This window comes from Mustelus asterias, chromosome 9 (genome assembly GCF_964213995.1).
Source record: "Mustelus asterias chromosome 9, sMusAst1.hap1.1, whole genome shotgun sequence".
Lineage (NCBI taxonomy): Eukaryota > Metazoa > Chordata > Chondrichthyes > Carcharhiniformes > Triakidae > Mustelus > Mustelus asterias.
In genome coordinates, this window is record NC_135809.1 from 59,472,901 (window position 1) to 59,490,985 (window position 18,085).

The following is an 18,085-nucleotide window of genomic DNA, read 5'->3' on the forward strand; positions in this document are numbered from 1 at the left end:
TGTCTCATTGCTGTTTGTGAGAGCTTGCTGTGCACAAATTGGTTGCTGTGTTTTATAGGTTACAACAGTGATTGCATGTTTTAAAGTGACTGTAAAAGATGTCGAGATGTATTGAGGATAAGAAAGTCACTGTATAAAGGCAATTTTTAATGGTGTTTTCAGGTATTGTAATGGAATCAGCGTATTTGTTCTGCATGGTTTTACTCAAGACCCCAAGAGGGATGGTGGCAGGGGGGTTAATGTCACTGGGCTAGTAATCCAGAGGCCCAGGCTAATGCTCTGGGGACATGGATTCAAATCCCACCATGGCAGCTGGCAGAATTTAAATTCAATAAATAAATCTGGAATTAAAAATCTAGTCTCAGTGATGGTGACCATGAAACCATTGTCGATTGTTGTAAAAACTCATCTAGTTCGCAAATGTCCTGCTGTTGTTACCCTGTCTGGCCTACTGTGACTCCAGACCAACAGAAATGTGGTCTTAACGTCCCTCTGCAATAGTTGGCGAGGGACCAAATGGCGATGGGGAACATCCCACAAAAGAATAAATTATAAAATGGTTTATTGGCCCGAGAAAATATCCATTTTCAGTTAACCACCTTGCGACCCTCTATGGAAAATTTATGGGAAAAACTTGCCTAGTTTGGGGAGACTCTGGCTACCTCCTGACCAGGGAACTCGAGAAACGGGGGAGAGATGTGTGGGTAGAAATAAGGATATCTCTGCTGACATAGGAACTCAGGAAGGAAAGGAAAATAGTACCAATGTAGCATGATGTAATAGTATGGTATAATAAAGTGTAGTATAATATCCCATTAGATGATCTGGGAGGGGATGGATTTCAGCACTGTATATCCATGGTGCAAGTCATAAAATCATCGCTTTATATTTGACCTTATTATTAAACAGAAACTAGGATAGCAATTATAAAATCTAATATCGATTCATTCTAAAATTAGAATAGCCTGAAAGTTGAACTAGATTTTTTTAAAAACCATTCATGGGATGTGGGCTTTGCTGATTAGACCAACATGTATTGCCCATCTCTAATCGCCCAAGAGAAGATGGTGATGCCTTCGTGAACCACTACAGTCCATGTGGTGCAGGTACAGCTGTTAGGGAGGGAGTTCCAGGATTTTGACCCAGCGACAGTGAAGGAAAGGCAATGTATTTCCGAGTCAGAATGGTGAGTGACTTGGAGGGGAACCTCCAAGTGGTGGTGACCCAGGTATCTACCGCCCATGTCCTTCTAGATGGTAGTGGCTTGGAAGGTACTGTCAATGGAGGCTTGGTGAGCTGCTGTGGTGCATCTTGTAGATGGTACACACGGCTGCCACTGTGCATCAATGATGGAGGGAGTTGTTTGTGGATGAGGTGCTAATCAAGTGGGATGTTTTGTCCTGGATGGTGCCAAGCTTCTTGAGTGTTGTTGGAGCTGCACCCATCCAGGCAAGTGGAAAGTATTCCATCACACTCTTGTCTTGTGCCTTGGTGGACAGGCTTTGTGGAATCAGGGGGTATGTTACCCATTGCAGGATTCCTAGCCTCGGATCTGCTCTTATAGCAATAGTCTTTACATGTCAAATCCATTTCTGCTCAAAGATAACCCCAATGATGTTGATAGTATTTTATTTATGTTAATAGTCTGTTGAGATTACTCCATGTGGGTGAGGTGTCACAATTCCAGTTCACTTCAATTGGAGACAGATTAGGAAATTACCGAGTGGAGGCAATCTGGTGCCTGGCATTGTCTAATTTGCCGGGTTACTGACCTGTGTTGTATCCTCGACTCAGTGCTGGCCACGGCCTGTGATTTTTCCACAAATTCCCAAGGTACCAATCACTTTGATTCTCCACCAGCCCGAGGACTTGCTGACCTGTGAGTGAGAGAGCGGGGAAACATTACGCTGTGATAGTTTGCCCATATCTGTAGCTCTTTCTGTCACCAACAGTCTCTTTATGCGAACATGTGTTGATGTGTTCCATTCAACCTTTCCCAGGTCGAGGGCAGTGATTGTGGTAAATGACCCAATTTTCTAAAAACAGCCCTGAAACATTGACCCTCTTTCCCTCTGCACTGATGCTGTCTACTCTGCTAGGTATTTCCAGCGTTTTCTGATTTCACTGCGGGCATCCAGAGTCTGCAGTATTTTGCTTCTGACCTAATTTTTCACTTTACTCCTGGTGATATCAGTAAATTAACTTATGATGAGAGTATTGTGTGGTCTGATCCACACAAGGATCGCAATGACAATCTTGGTCAACAGTCTGTCCCCCTGAGCACTGACGCCCGTTGTCCAAATACTGCCTGAGCTGAGAATAACTAACCTAGTTGAGAATCGAAGCAGAGGCTCCTGTTCTTTCTGGCTTAATGCCCCTCACCAGCATATTCACCAGGCCCACTTAACAGTTAAGGAATTCACAGGGGAAGCATTTTATTTTTTGACAGAACTCATTCTCTACAAGTATGGCTCAATAGTTTGAGACAGATCGCTTTGAGTCTGGTTTGCGCCAAGTTATTTCATTGCAGTTGTGGCAGCAAGTAGGGGTCTCACAACTGGACCCCTTCTTGGAAGAAGTACTGACTAATTGCATCTTCTTTCATTCACCACTGTAGAGGGGGCAGCCCATCCCCAACTCCAACTTGGATTACTCAAAGCTAGCATGACCACAGCTGCTCAGGGATGCTATCCCACACCCTAAAGAGCAACTCCGATCAGCAGGAGCTGTGATGCAGTGTGATTTGGTGGTCGGTCAGTCATTAACCAGTGGAGATTATATGCGAGACTGATAAAGCAAAGTTCAATGAATTAAACAGGTGATCCAAATGTGAGGGGGGGGGGGCAGACCCTGGTGGGGCCCTGCAACAAAAAAAATCAAAACTTCAAAGGAAATTCACAAAATCCAATTAAAACGTCATCATCATGTGATGATACACCCAAGGCCCCGTGGTACCCACTGGTCACGGAGCGTGTCGATGGACACTGAGTGCTCCCTCTCCAAGGGAACAAATGTAGCCCCGGTAGAGAGCCAGATAGTCAAGTCAGGTGACCCTCTCGACCACCTGCTGCCTGGACCTGTAAATGGCCAACTTGGTCAGGACCAGGAGTAGACTTACAAGGTAATCCACCTCCCTTTCTCCCCCACTCCCTACTGGGTGATCCCCCATTTATACATGCTCAAAGACTATTAATGCCCATCGCCTGCTTCTCTGAACCGTAACAGTGTAATTAACAAACCATAACAGTGGAATCGACATTAACAACCCTCTCAACAGCATGAACCATTTCTCAGGTCAGATAGAGACAAATTAACAGAGGCCTTGATGGTTTGACCCTGACAATATATCTCATTACATCTCCAACTAGCAGGGATGGCCCCTGCATCACTGACTTTCCCGTGCACCTTGCTTTTATATTCTTGGACAAAAGTGAAGCAGCACTTTATTTTAAAAAGCCCATGGTTTGACAGTGACTCAAGCAGATTGAGATGGACTATGTCTATTTTACATAGGATTATTAACAGCCTCCTGAGAGAAGAAACATTTAGTTTAGCCATTAATTCCTTTCTAGGCCGAGGTAAGAAAACCAGTGATGCGACAATGAGCCGGTAATACCCAAATCCTCATTTGAGGCTTAAAGTCTTCATTCCCTGTGAACAGACTGGACTGAAATCCAGGGGGTGCGGGGAGGAATTGCACAATATTATAAAGACCTGAAAGTGGGCATTGCCACATGTCCTGACTGGGCTGTGACCTGTGACTGTACCTCACTGAGTAGAAACATAGAGGTCTGTAATTTTCTCAGAGTGGCAATCTCCGTCGGTTGCCGCTCTGAATGAACTTACCTTTGCTGAGATTCTGAAGCCCCTGTTCCACCTCACTTTCCTCACTTAGGCTGGGTGAGACAGGAACAGCAAAGTGTGCTCGCGGGAGCATCGGCGTGGTGTAACTGGGGTGCAGAGAGGTAAGTCACTCCCCCTTATTATGGCAAGAGTTGTTGTAAAGGGAATTATAAAAGGCACAATTTAAAGGGAGCAGGTAAGTTTTAAAGGTAAGTAGTTTAGGCAATCGTGGGGAGAGTGGGAGGAGGGAGGTGGAGACCGGGAGGGAGGGGCAGGTGGTCAGAGTAGAGGGAGGTAATTTTGAGGGTGCTTTTGGTGGATACATTGGAGGGGGGTCTTTTCGGTGCAGAGGGTGTCCCGTGTGAGGTTGCGCCTGGGTGTTTCGATAGTTACTTTGGAGTCAATGTGTTTTCTCTTTCTAACTCTCTCAGAATAACTATTAGGTTAAAGTAACAGAACCATCTGAAGTTGGTGATTTAAATTGCTTTATCAGATGGTTCCCAGCCCAGCACAAATGTCCAGAGTAAGTTAGTACTTCTGGGCAATTGCCTGTAAACCCTTTACCTGGGAACTTCCGGGTAAGATTCCCCAGCACATCTTTGGGGTATCCCCCAAATCTATCACGAGGGAAACAGGAGGTTATGGGTCATAGAATTTAAAAGGCTGACCAGTAGTAAGCTAGCACTAGGGGTCATTGTTTAAAATTAAGGGTCGCTCATTTAAGATAGATAAGAATTTATTTCTCTCGGAGGGTTGTGAGTTTCTGGAACTCTCTTCCTCAAAAGGCAGCAAAAGTAGAGTCTGTGAATATTTTCAAGGCAGAGCTCGATAAAATCCTGATTAAAATGGGGGTGAAAGGTCATCAGCGGTAGGCAGGAATGTGGGGTTGAAGTTAGACTGTACGACATTGGTGCAGTAGGCCATTCAGCCCATCGGGTTTGCTCCACTGTTCAATGAGATCATGGCTGATCTGATATGATAACCCTCAACTCCACTTTCCCACCTTATCCCCATAATCCTTGATTATCTTATTCAATAAAAATCTGTCTATCTCAGCCTTGAATATACTTAATGACCCAGCCTCTACGGCCCTCTGCAGTAAAGAATTCCACAGATTCACTACCCTCAGAAGAAATTCCTCCTCATCTTTGTCTGAAATGGGTGACCCCTTACTCTGAGAGTACAGTTGCAGTCAGATCAGTCATGATTTTATTGAATGGTGGAGCAGGATCAAAGGGCCGAGTGGCCTACTCCTGCTCCTAATTCATATGTTCATAGTCAGCATGCCAGGTCATTCTTGATCAGGATCTTAACCCAACCATCACAAACCACAGACCAAGAAAACAAGCTGGGTGTCTGGTTCAAATGGGACTGCTGTTCTAATTGAAAAGCAAGAAAGTCTTTCATTTATTTAACACTTTTCATGACTCCTTGATGTTTTAAAGTGCTTTACAGCCAGTGATGCACTATTTGAAGTGTTGTAATGGAGGAAACCATTAGCCAATTTGCACATAGCAAGTTGCCACAAACAGCAACCTGAGAGTGACGAGATAACCAGTTTTCGTGATGTGGATCGAGGGATAAATATTGGACAGGGCATCAGGAAGAACTCCCCTACTCTTCTTTGAAATAGTACTCTGGGATCTACTGGAAGGGGTAGGTGAGGCTTCATTCAAAATACAGCACCTCCAACAGTGAAGCACTGCCTCAGTACTGCATTAATGTGCCTGCCTGGATTTTTGTATCCAAGGGAGAGAGTATCCCGCGCCCGCTCGGCGTGGCTCCCGCGCCTGCTCGGCGTGGCTCCCGCGCCCGGTCGGCGTGGCTCCCGCGCCCGGTCGGCGTGGCTCCCGCGCCCGCTCGGCGTGGAAGTTGTACAAGACATTGGTAAGGCCACACTTGGAATACTGTGTACAGTTCTGGTCACCCTATTATAGAAAGGATATTATTAAACTAGTAAGAGTGCAGAAGAGTTTTACTAAGATGCTACCAGGACTTGATGACTTGAGTTATAAGGAGAGGTTGGATAGACTGGGGCTTTTTTCTCTGGAGCGGAGGAGGTTTAGAGATGAGCATATAGAGGTCTATAACATAGTGAGGGGCATAGATCAGCTAGATAGTCAATATCTTTTCCCAAAGGTAGGGAAGTCTAAAACTAGAGGGCATAGGTTCAAGGTGAGAGGGGAGAGATACAAAAGGGTCCAGAGGGGCAATTTTTTTCACACAGAGGGTGGTGAGTGTCTGGAACGAGCTGCTAGAGGTAGTAGTAGAGGTGGGTACAATTTTGTCTTTTAAAAAGCGTTTAGACAATTACATGGGTAAGATGGGTATAGAAGGATGTGGGCCAAATGCAGGCAATTGGGACTAGCTTAAGGGTTTAAAAAAAAGGCGGCATGGACAAGTTGGGCCAAAGGGCCTGTTTCCATGCTGTAAACTTCTATGACTCTATGACTAAGTCCTGCAGTGGGGCTTGAACTCAGACTTTGCTAATTCAGGGGTGAGAGTGTTACCCACTGAGCCACGACCGACATTATGACTTGATGCAATTAAAATTAAACCAGTGCTGAGGCTGTTTAAGGACACACTTAGGACACACTGCGTCTAACCTGCATTTGAGAGCAACGTACAATTTTCCAATATGCCTCATCTTGAAAATACAACAATTTGAACAAATCTGTTAAATTTGTCAACCTTCTCCGCTCTAAGAGCAACCCCAGCTTCTCCATGATTTGTAACTATAATCCCTCATCCCTGGGACCATTCTTGCATATCTCCTTTGCAGCCTCTCCAAGACCCTGACGTCCTTCCGTAAGTGTGGGGTCCAGAAGTGAATATAATACACCAGCTGAAGCTGACTCAGTGATTCATAAAGTTTGGGAACGACATCCGGGCTTTTGTACTCCATTCCCCCCTTTTTCCGAAACCCCGGATTGCATAGAATGTTAAACAGCCATTTCAATGTGTCCTGGCACTTTGAAAGAGTTGTGTACTTGAGCTCCCGGATCTCTCTGTTCCTGCATCCACTTTAAGATTGTACCATCTCATTTATGTTGCCTAATTATACCAAATCAAAGGAACCAGCTCAGTAATCAAAGAATGGATAAAGCAAAATATGCACAGCCGTACCAGGTGAAATTTAACACAGAAAAATGCTGATATTACACATCTGCAGAACAACTGGGTGAGGCAGGTAGTCAGAAATGGTGCTGAAATAGAGAAGGGAAAGGAGACCTTGGAGTCTGAGCAGACTTGATGTTCAATCAATGCAGTGCAGTAATCAACAGAAGCAATATAATGTGGAGCTACATCTCCAGAATAATCCAAGCCAGACACAGTCATCATCAAACAGAAGCTGCCAAAACCAATGAGTATTTCCAACATTTGTTGGTTCTATTTCAGTTTTCCAGCTTCCGCAGTATTTTGAGCTTTTTGATGTTCAGTAATCAAATTGAGCGCAGTGTCTATTTCTGGGCTGACTTCGATGGGATGGAGGCAATGTTAGGCTATTTAGATGCTGGAGCATCACAGCAAACCTGACTCTACCCTCGGTGAACACACTCAGAAGCACCAAGCTGACTGACCATCCACCTGTGATACTGAGGCTCAATTCCGAAGTATTTAGCCTGCGATCAGCTTATGTAGCACAGATGAGATATCCACCCATTATTAACCATTGCCATTAGCATCTGGGATGGAGCTTTGCAACCTCTTTTAATAATGATTTCAAGGTCATGTGGAAGGTGCAGCAGCAATGCACTAAGTTGACAGTTTGATCTGAGAATTGATAGGGATCTTCAGAATAAGTCATCTTCATCAGGTAAATGGAGGAAATCTATATCCACTGGAAGGCAAGTAAGTAAAATGGAGGGACATTAATTTACCATCATCAAAAGGTTGAGGACTGGAGGAAGATTCTATGCCATGGCATAGAATGCCCTGTGACAGAAACAGTGATCGAAGCAGGGTTAATGGGTGTTATATATTTAGATGGTTGCATGATTTATTTTAGAGCTGATCACATGATTTGATGGTGATGTCATTAGGGTGTTGCACAGGCTGCTGTTTTACTTTCAGTTTCTACTCTGTACAGGCCAAAGGCCCTGAATAAACCTGTTGTTTTCACTTTGAATCTACGTGTGCAAATCACATCTTTTTCTTTTTGTGTAAAACCCACAACCCCTAACGTAGTTAGGGCATTATAATGGGAATGTAGGAACATCAATCTGGGGAAGATGGTTGCACAGTGGTGATGTCATTGGGACCGCTAATCCAGAAGCCCAGACTAATGGGGACGAGTGGAAATCCCACCAGAGTGGAATTTAAATTCAATTAATAAATCTGGTGCATTGTATGGTAACAATGAAACCATCGTCATAAAATTAACTAATGGCCCTATTTGGGGGAGAAAGTCTGAGTTCCTTACCTTGTTTGACCTGCATGTGACTCCAGACCCACAGCACTGGATCTTAACTGACCTCTAATGAGGCCTAGCAAGCCACTCAGTTCAAGGGCCATTAGAGATGGGCAATGAATGTTGGCCTTGCCAGTGAAGCTCACATTCCGTGAAAGATTAAATAAAAATGCTAGATTAAGAAGGATCAAGTTTACCTGATAGTTGTATGATTCAATAAACATAGAGTTGTTGCAGGTAATTATAGAAATTAAGCTCTATTAATTAGTTAACATTACAACACACCCAGATCCATAATAACTTTACAAAGGAGATTATGTGTAAAATAATTGATTTGAAGGTTCGTGGGAGTGACCAGCTGAAGTGGAGTTTAATTTGAAGAAGGTACTCGGCTCTCTGCAGCTTGGCCAAGAACTGCTTGTAGTTGGGTCAGAGAAAGGGTGAAGCATGGCTGCGGCCCTGATACTACTGCACACAGTGCAGCTGGGTTAATCTAACAGCACATTTAGTTCTTCAAATTACCTGGAACCCTTCACCAGCAATCACTGGATTGATGTGACATCATTAAACAACACATCATTGCTAATGTTTGCTATATAATAGAAACTCCAACCATCAAATTAACCTGTCAAGTCATCAAATTTACAGCCAGTTAACCTGTTACAGGGACAATCGCAGAAACCTATTAAACACAAAACAGCAGCAGATTTACTCTTCCATCCTTTCATAGAGGAAATCTCCCCATTTTCTTATACCTTTGATAACAAATCGGGTATTCAGGAAGACATTCTCACATCTTTTACCTCCGCCTCTAAAGCACCCGCATGGCCCATGTACACAAGAGAGATTCACGTGGTCTGTAACATTGACTCACACGGTCCGTAGCGCTGCCTCAAACAGCCTGTAACACCGTCTTAAATGGTCTGTAATGGTGCCTCACACAGAATGTAACACTTTCTCACAGTCTGTAATGCTGTCTCAAATGGTTTGTAACAGTGCTTCACACAGTCTGTAATGCTGTGTCAAACAGTCTGCAATGATGCCTCACATGGAACGTAGCACTGAATCAAATGGTCTGTAACACTGCCTTACACGGTCTGTAATGGTGCCTCACATGCGTGAATCATTTATTAATTGTATTTAATTCTATGCTGGTAGTGGGCACTTCACTTGTGCTCCTACAATAGGAACAGACTGAAAACTGTAATTTTTCAACTGTAAGGTGCATATTTGAAATGTATATAAAAGTCTCCAGTTTTATTCTTCACCATCTTACTGTTTGGAATAGCATGTGATCGTTGAGAACAATTGCCTAAAGGTGAAGGCTGGAAACCAAGAAAAAAATAATTTGCCAAAAAAACTATAATCACGATGGCCATTGTGCAAAATGGCAGAAAGTCAGTGTAAATTGTTGAGGTGTGTTCCTAGAGTTTGAATCATATGACCAATGGATAGTGAAGTGGAGACGGGGACACAGGTTACTTCCCTATCAAGTAGAAAACAAGGTATAACTGTGGAATTGTCACTTCCTATTGGAAATAAAATCAGAAATAAAGTATTTTAAGACATCGATGTCATTACGTGGATAATAATGAAGATTTCATAAGAACATAAGAACTAGGAGCAGGAGTGGGCCATCTGGCCCCTCGAGCCTGCCCCACCATTCAATAAGATCATGGCTGATCTTTTTGTGGACTCAGCTCCACTTACCCGCCCGCTCACCATAACCCTTAATTCCTGTACTGTTCAAAAATTTACCTATCTTCCATTAAGAGTTCTTGGAATGAAATCTACATTGTTAAAGCAGCAGAGTTAGAACTTGATAGATTTTGAAAAACAGAGAGTCGATCCATGAAGGAACATATTATGGACTTCAACAGATTTAATAAAAGATTGGCAAATTCAATTTGGGGAATCCCTGGATCAGTACTAGCATTCTCGATTATGCTAAGGTGTTTCATGAGAACAGGCTACTGGTTTTAACTTGGTTCTCAAAGGAGGGAGCTTTGTTGGATTAGAAGTCCGCTTGCTGCCTGAAAAGTCATTTCCTTCAGCCTTTATGGAATGTTCCAGAGTTGACACAAAGAATAGAAGACTCAGTGATTGCCAGGCTTTAAAAAAAGTCAGATACCAGACACAGGCATCAATACAATGCAAGCATTAAAGACAGACCAAATGATTATGGGAGCACTTCGGTAATTTGGTTATTACAGCTTCAGACAAAATTTGATCATAAACAATGAGCAAATGAATCCTAGTCATGCCCAAGGAAGAGTAATATGTGCTTCAGGTGTGATTTGAAGTTTCATTATGTGTTGAATGGCCCAAAGCAGAGAGACAGAGGCTATGAAATGGTAGAGAATTCTAAGACAGAAGATGATAAATCTGAACAAATTATACAGATTTGCAAGGAGTTTTAGTCCGATGATGAACATATTAGTTGTGGACTCCTTTAACTGCACAGCACTACATAGTACTTGCGCTTCAACAGTATGGGGGCAAGATTGGTCAGAATGTTATCTTGATCCACTAAGTAGTGACGATTGACACAAGATTAAGAAAAGTGTTACTTGCTTCAGGCTCAGAGACGACAACATTTTGTCACAAAGGAGAGCTGTCAATCCATTTAAATAGCTGGTGATCCCGCTGCCATCGTCACAGGCTGTCGAAATGCAGGGGAGCCTAACGGCAACAACCACCTGCGCCCACCCCCACCCCACCTTTATTTGAGTTGTGGTGCTTGCTGAACTGTGGAACTGTTCCTGTTACATTCGCCAGAAACAAAGGCTTCAAACGGCCACTTGTACATTTTACAAATACCGATATGATCTCTAGTGAACAAAGAACAGTACAGCACAGGAAACAGGCCCTTCGGCCCTCCAAGCCTGTGCCGCTCCTTGGTCCAACTAGACCAATCGTTTGTATCCCTCCATTCCCAGGCTGCTCATGTGACTATCCAGGCAAGTCTTAAACGATGTCAGCGTGCCTGCCTCCACCACCCTACTTGGCAGCGCATTCCAGGCCCCCACCACTCTCTGTGTAAAAAACGTCCCTCTGATATCTGAGTTATACCTCGCCCCTCTCACCTTGAGCCCGTGACCCCTCGTGATCGTCACCTCCGACCTGGGAAAAATCTTCCCACTGTCCACCCTATCTATACTCTTCATAATTTTGTACACCTCTATTAGGTCTCCCCTCATTCTCCGTCTTTCCAGGGAGAACAAGCCCAGTTTACCCAATCTCTCCTCATAGCTAAGACCCTCCACACCAGGCAACATCCTGGTAAACCTTTTCTGCACTCTCTCTAAAGCCTCCACGTCCTTCTGGTAGTGCGGCGACCAGAACTGGACGCAGTACTCCAAATGTGGCTTAACCAGCGTTTTATACAGCTGCAACAACAGACTCCAGCTTTTATACTCTATACCCCGTCCTATAAAGGCAAGCATACCATATGCCTTCTTCACCACCTTCTCCACCTGTACTGCCACCTTCAAGGATTTGTGGACTTGCACACCTAGGTCCCTCTGTGTTTCTATACTCTTGATGGCTCTGCCATTTATTGTATAACTCCCCTTTACATTAGTTCTTCCAAAATGCATCACTTTGCATTTATCCGGATTAAATTCCATCTGCCATTTCTCCACCCAATTTTCCAGCCTATCTATATCCTGCTGTATTGTCCGACAATGTTCATTGCTATCCACAAGTCCAGCCATCTTCGTGTCATCCGCAAACTTGCTGATAACACCAGTTACACCTTCTTCCAAATCATTTATATATATCACAAATAGCAGAGGTCCCAGTACAGAGCCCTGCGGAACACCACTGGTCACAGACCTCCAGCCGGAAAAAGACCCTTCGACTGCTACCCTCTGTCTCCTGTGGCCAAGCCAGTTTTCTACCCAACTAGCCACCTCTCCTTGTACCCCATGAGCCTTAACCTTCTTAACCAGCCTGCCATGAGGGACTTTGTCAAATGCCTTACTGAAATCCATATAGACGACATCCACGGCTCTTCCTTCATCAACTGTTTTTGTTACTTCCTCAAAAAACTCCACCAAATTTGTAAGGCACGACCTCCCTCTTACAAAACCATGCTGTCTGTCACTAATGAGATTGTTCCGTTCTAAATGCGCATACATCCTGTCTCTAAGAATCCTCTCCAACAACGTCCCTACCACAGACGTCAAGCTCACTGGCCTATAATTACCCGGGTTATCCCTGCTACCCTTCTTAAATAACGGTACCACATTCGCTATCCTCCAATCCTCAGGGACCTCACCTGTGTCCAATGAAGAGACAAAGATTTCCGTCAGAGGCCCAGCAATTACATCTCTTGTCTCCCTGAGACAAGAGTGAGATAATTATGCTGTTGAGCAAGCCTTCTATAAAAAATGCACAAACGAAACTTAACTTAGAACATGATAAGGCAATTACTTTGGAAAGTCAATACTGTTGAAGTCTGTTGAGGACATTATAATATTCTTTCAAGTAAACCAAATGTTTCCCATCAGAGTGTTAGAGAAGTATTAATGACATCAGGTGATAAGAAAAAGGGAGAAAAGAAACACATGCTGTCTCACAATTATACCTACTTGTCAAAGATTAAACATTTTGCGAAACAATGCGGGTGTAGTTGATGAGTGTCTGAGGCTAATAGAAGAGATAACTGAGAATTGTGAAATCTGTAAAAATTATTGAAAAACTCCTCCAAATCCTACTGTAAGTCTTCCATTGGCAAGTGGCTTTAATGTAATAGTTGCCATGGTGTAGTGATGGGTATAATATTTTCATTTTATATTTTGTAGAACCTGGTTACTGGATGTCGTCTTTCTGCAAATTGTTAAAATTCATTCCTCGCGATTAATTAGAATTAATTTCAAAATTTTAGACCCCGAGCAGATGGTGCTGGAAGTGCGACGTGGTTTATGTTGAAAGGCCTGAGGAGGAGAATTTGGTAGATTAAGGGTAATGTGAGTGATCATGACACATTGAACAGTGCTGTCATATCCAAAGGCCAATTGCCAGACTGGTTACTCGGGTGACATGCATTCCTGAAGGAATGGAAGGATGCGATGATTGTGGGTGACACAGTGGTTAGCACTACTGCCTCACAGGGACCTGGGTTCAATTCCGGCCTCAGGTCACTGTCTATGTGGAGTTTGCACCTTCTCCCCGTGTCTGTGCGGGTTTCCTCCAGGTGCTCCGGTTACCTCCCACAGTCCAAAAATGTGCAGGTTAGGTGGATTGGCCATGGTAAATTGCCCCTTCCTGCCCAAAGGTGTGTAGGTTAGGAGGATTAGCCATGGTAAATGCGCGGGGTTACAGGGATAAGACAGAGGAGAGGGTCTTCATGGGATGCTGCTTGGAGAGTCAGTACAGATTTATCTGCCCTGTTGGGATTCTATGGTTCTATGCAGAAAAAGCTACCAGCAGTTTGAGATATTGGTTGAACATTCAGGATGATGGCCAAGCTGGCAAAACGGGATGAAAGAGCAGAGAAATGAGAAAGCACTGTGTGAGTACTGATAGTGGGTCTGGAAGAGATATTATCATCAGAAAATGATCACATACCTTTGAAAGCCCCTCGGATCCCCAGCTGTCTCCTGCAGTGGATACTCTCTTGCTGAACTCCTTCAACCGAGAGCTGGACCATGCTCTGGTTTGGATAGACATCACCTCTTATAAAAGGCACATGCTTGTGAGAATTTCAGGCAGGAGTGATCTCCTGGAGCAGTTACAATCTAGCTGGGCCAGAGAGGAAGCTCCCAGATTTACTGTCCCCAAATGGTTTATCTAATTCTTTCACCTCTCCCAGCTGATCACATTGCTTTGAATGGGGTGGAGAGCATATATATTGTGATAAGGTGCAGGGTAGTCTGGGTACACCAGAAACCCAATCACTGTTGGTAATGTTTGTGTCAAAGTTACAGTAAAATTAGTATTGAAAGTGTCAATAGGAGATTAGCAATAAAGGCATGAATGTGAAATGTGTAATGAAAGTGTTAATGTAAAATCAATAAGGAAAGCATCACGGTGAAATTGGTATTGTAAACATTAATCTATTCCAATGAAATCTTTGACATTTAAAATAATTGACTTAATGTCTTCATTAAAACAACTGCCTATATTTATATAGCGCCTTTAACTTAATAAATTAAGGTGCTTCACTGGGGCAATATCATAGAAATCGTGACACTGAGCCACATAAGGGGGTATTATGGCAGATGACCAAGAATCTGGGTCATACAAGATGGCTTTAAGAAGCATTTTAAAGGAAGAGTTGGAGGGGTTCAGAGAGAGTCTGGAGCTCAGGGCCTGAGCAGCTAAAGGCATGGGCTTCAGTGACAGAGCGATTAAAACAAATAAAAACAGAAAGTTCTGGAAAAATTCTGCAGGTCTGGCAGCGTCTGCAGAGAGAGAGAGAGAGTTAATGTTTCAAATCCAGTAGTTCTGAAGAAGAATCATATGGGGGAAGGGGGTGGTGTTGTGGGTCTTTGGATTACTAGACCAGTGACATTGCCACTACGCACTGTCACCCTTCACCCCCACTAATGTTCTGGGGACCAGGTTCAAATCTCACCATGGCAGCTGGTGAAATTTGAATTCTATAAACATCTGGAATCAAAAATGTAATGATGACCATTGAACTATTGTCAATTGTTGGTTCACTAATATCCATTAGGGAAGGAAATCTGCTGTCCTTGCCCTGACCTACATGTGACTCTAGCTCCACAGCAATGTGGTTAACTCTGAGATGGCCTCAGGGATGGCCTAGCCAGCCAGTCAGTTCAAGGCCAATTAGGGATGGACAATAAATGCTGACCCAGTCAGCGGCGCCCAAATCCTATGAACGAAGAGAGAAGAAAATGGACTCAAAACATGAATTCTGTGTTTCTCTCTCCACAGATGCTGCCAGGCCTAAGCTTTTCCAGAATTTTCTGTTTTGGTTTCAGATCATCAGATCTGCAGTATTTCGCTTCCATTTTAGTAATTAAAGCTAATGATGCTGAAGGTACCGGCATTGGAGGGCCAGAGATATCTGAACATTGGAGGACTGATGGAGGTCACAGAGCTAGGGTAGGGCAAGGCCATGGAGAGATTTGAAAACAGAAAGTGGTGCGAGTTAAGGGTATGGTAACAGAGTTTTGGATGAGTTGATCTTCCATGTAAAACAGAGAGTTTTACATGGAAAGCTAGCCAGGTGTATGTGAGAACAAGGTTCGAGGTACCAAAGAATGAACTGAGGTAGCGTGACGGGAGTAGCAAAATAGAGTTTTACGGATATGTGATTTAACAACTGATTGCGATCGCAAATATGATACTAAGCTTGCAAATAGTCTGATTCAGCCATAGATAGCTTCCAGGGACTGGGACGGAATCAGTGGCGAGGGAATGGAGTTGGAAGAAGGGACCTATTGGTACCCCCAGTGTTTTGCTGGCGAGGAGACAAGAGGAAGGAATCCGGTATGAAAGTCAGAGGTCCCGTGGTGGGATCAAGTTCACCCAGGTAGAAGAAGTTGGCATGTGGCATCGACAAACTGTCCTCCCAGTCCAGAAACAGGTGTAGTGGGCGGCCAAGCTGCAGGAGCTCTTCGGAAAGTACACCCTGCAATGAGCAGCTTTTGACAGAAATGCAATCTGTAATCCACTCTGAACAACCGCAAGAAGCTGAATCGTAAAAGCAGCTCTGAATCTGAAGATTGAGTACAGCCCAGAGCAAAGTCCAAGTCTGTGTCCAATGCAGCTTCTCTTAGAACTCTCTATTCCATGATGTTGCTATAGTTATTCTTCTGAACTTTCTCCAGCTACAAGCATGCAATCCACCTGCTCTGCCTTCTCAATGGGCTCAAATCTCTTGTTCCTTCCCAATATATTAAAACTATCAATCTCCTTACTGCTGAAATAAAAGCAAAATACTGCTGGAGATCTGAAATGAAAACAGACAATGCTGGAAATACTCAACAAGTCTGGGAGCATCTGTGGAGAGAGAAACTGAGTTAACGCATGACTCTTCTTCAGAGCTGAAGAGAGGGGGAGATGTGATGGGTTTTATGTTCCGCTCCTCACCCCCGCCAAGTGCCAGTCCCCGTCCTGCTTTCACAAAGCACCTGAACCGGGTTCTGCTACTAACACGTTCTGCTATCTCACTTTAATGCCGTTATTAACATCTACTTTAGTCTTTAACATGAGAATTACCACTCCCTGTCTTGTGTCTATGACTTATTTGTCTTTTATGTCTCCTAACCGCCAACCTATCCCTGACAGCCAATTTTGCTCCACCTGCCCCATCTTTTCAATAGTATAAAATCCGTCACATCTCACCCTCTCTTCAGCTCTGAAGAGTTATACAGACTCAAAGCTCCAACTCTTGTTTCTCCCTCCACAGACGCTGCCAGGCCTGCTAGATTTTCCCAGCATTTTCTGTTTTCATTTCAGATCTCCTTCGCTTCTCCCTCTTCCCTATAACCTTTAGAGTTAAAATAGGATTGGCACCACATCACCGTCCGGCATTTCATCGCATCAACCGTTGGCCACCATCCAAGCTTTTCAATTTAAAAAGAAATTGAAATAACCTGTGTGATTTATCCAAAAACGTGAACGTTAGCCAAGTTTTCCTTTCCTGACCCAGGGCACCAGTGATAACTGAAGTATTCCTAAGCAGTATTGACAGAGATTAACCAAGGCCACAGCTGGTTCTGAATCTGGATGTTGCTTGGTCTGCATGGCTCAGTAACCCCTGGAAAGGCTCGCCATGCCTTCTAGAGAGTGGAAAGTAAATGTTATATGGGTGATCTAAATGTTGACCTTGTCATTCTTCCTGACTTGGCAGAGGGATTTTTTTTCTGTCAGCGATTAGAGAATAAGGATGTGTTGCCATTGACCTAAAATATGCCAACCTTGTCCTAATTATACTCATTCGCGGGTACCGACAGACAAAAATGATAAATGCTAATCTTGCTATTTTTGGTTTCTGAGCAAGGAACTAATTACTCAGTGCTCAGAATAGGCTCTTTGTGCTTCTCTTGCCCATTTTATCAAATCTACTTTCTCTCCCCAGCTATTGAGTCATCCTGCAGTCGAGTTCCACAAAAACCTAAACCTCAGTCTCTGTGAAGTCTGACTAGTGAATGATGCTGGTTACTTGACTTTGCTGAGGGCAACATCAATGAACCTGGGCCTCGGGTATCTGTCCAGCATGAATGGTCAGATGATGATTGGAGGGGTCCAGGATTATCCGTCTCTCTGTCCCGGCTGAGATTGGTCAACCAAACAACATAAATGGAGCCAGAGATTACAAAAGTTTTATTGTGATTTTTCCTCACGGAGTGGCAGTAATCCCAGCTTTTGACACACTGGCTCGCATCCCCCCTCAGAAATGTCAAAACCGTTTTCACAAAGAGGCAATTCAGAGAAATGACCCCCATTTCTACCGAGATTATCGCATCTCTGAATGTTGTTTGAACCACCAGAACATTTCACCAAGGACGCTGGCTGCAGAAGGACATTGAGCTTGAAACGGTTAAATGTTGTAATGGGGAAATGTACTGTTGGCATCTGGAAGGATGAGATCAAATGCTCACCTACACCCAAGCCTATGCTTCTCCAGGTTAGAATCTGTTAAATCTATTCAAATGAACAAACCCTATCTCAACAACTGACAGCCAGTTTTGGTTCCCTTATCTAAGGAAAGATAGACTGGCATTGGAAGCAGTCCAGAGAAGGTTCACTAGATTGAGCCCAGGTATGGAGGGATTTTCTTATGAGGAGAGGTTGAGTAGGTTGGGTCTGTACTCATTGGAGTTTAGAAAAATGAGAGGCAGCTTTATT

The 18,085-nt window shown here is 43.8% G+C and overlaps 1 protein-coding gene across 3 annotated transcripts in view; it reads right to left on the bottom strand.

Annotated features, from left to right (window-relative positions):
- LOC144498711 (xylosyl- and glucuronyltransferase LARGE1) overlaps window positions 1-18,085 on the bottom strand; it is a 436,258-nt gene that overhangs the window by 145,587 nt on the left and 272,586 nt on the right. For all 3 annotated transcript variants that reach the window (XM_078220258.1, XM_078220260.1, XM_078220259.1), the window contains one exon: window positions 1,773-1,877. In XM_078220258.1, coding sequence (XP_078076384.1) covers window positions 1,773-1,877 — 105 coding nt within the window. The remainder of the gene's footprint in view (window positions 1-1,772; window positions 1,878-18,085) is intronic.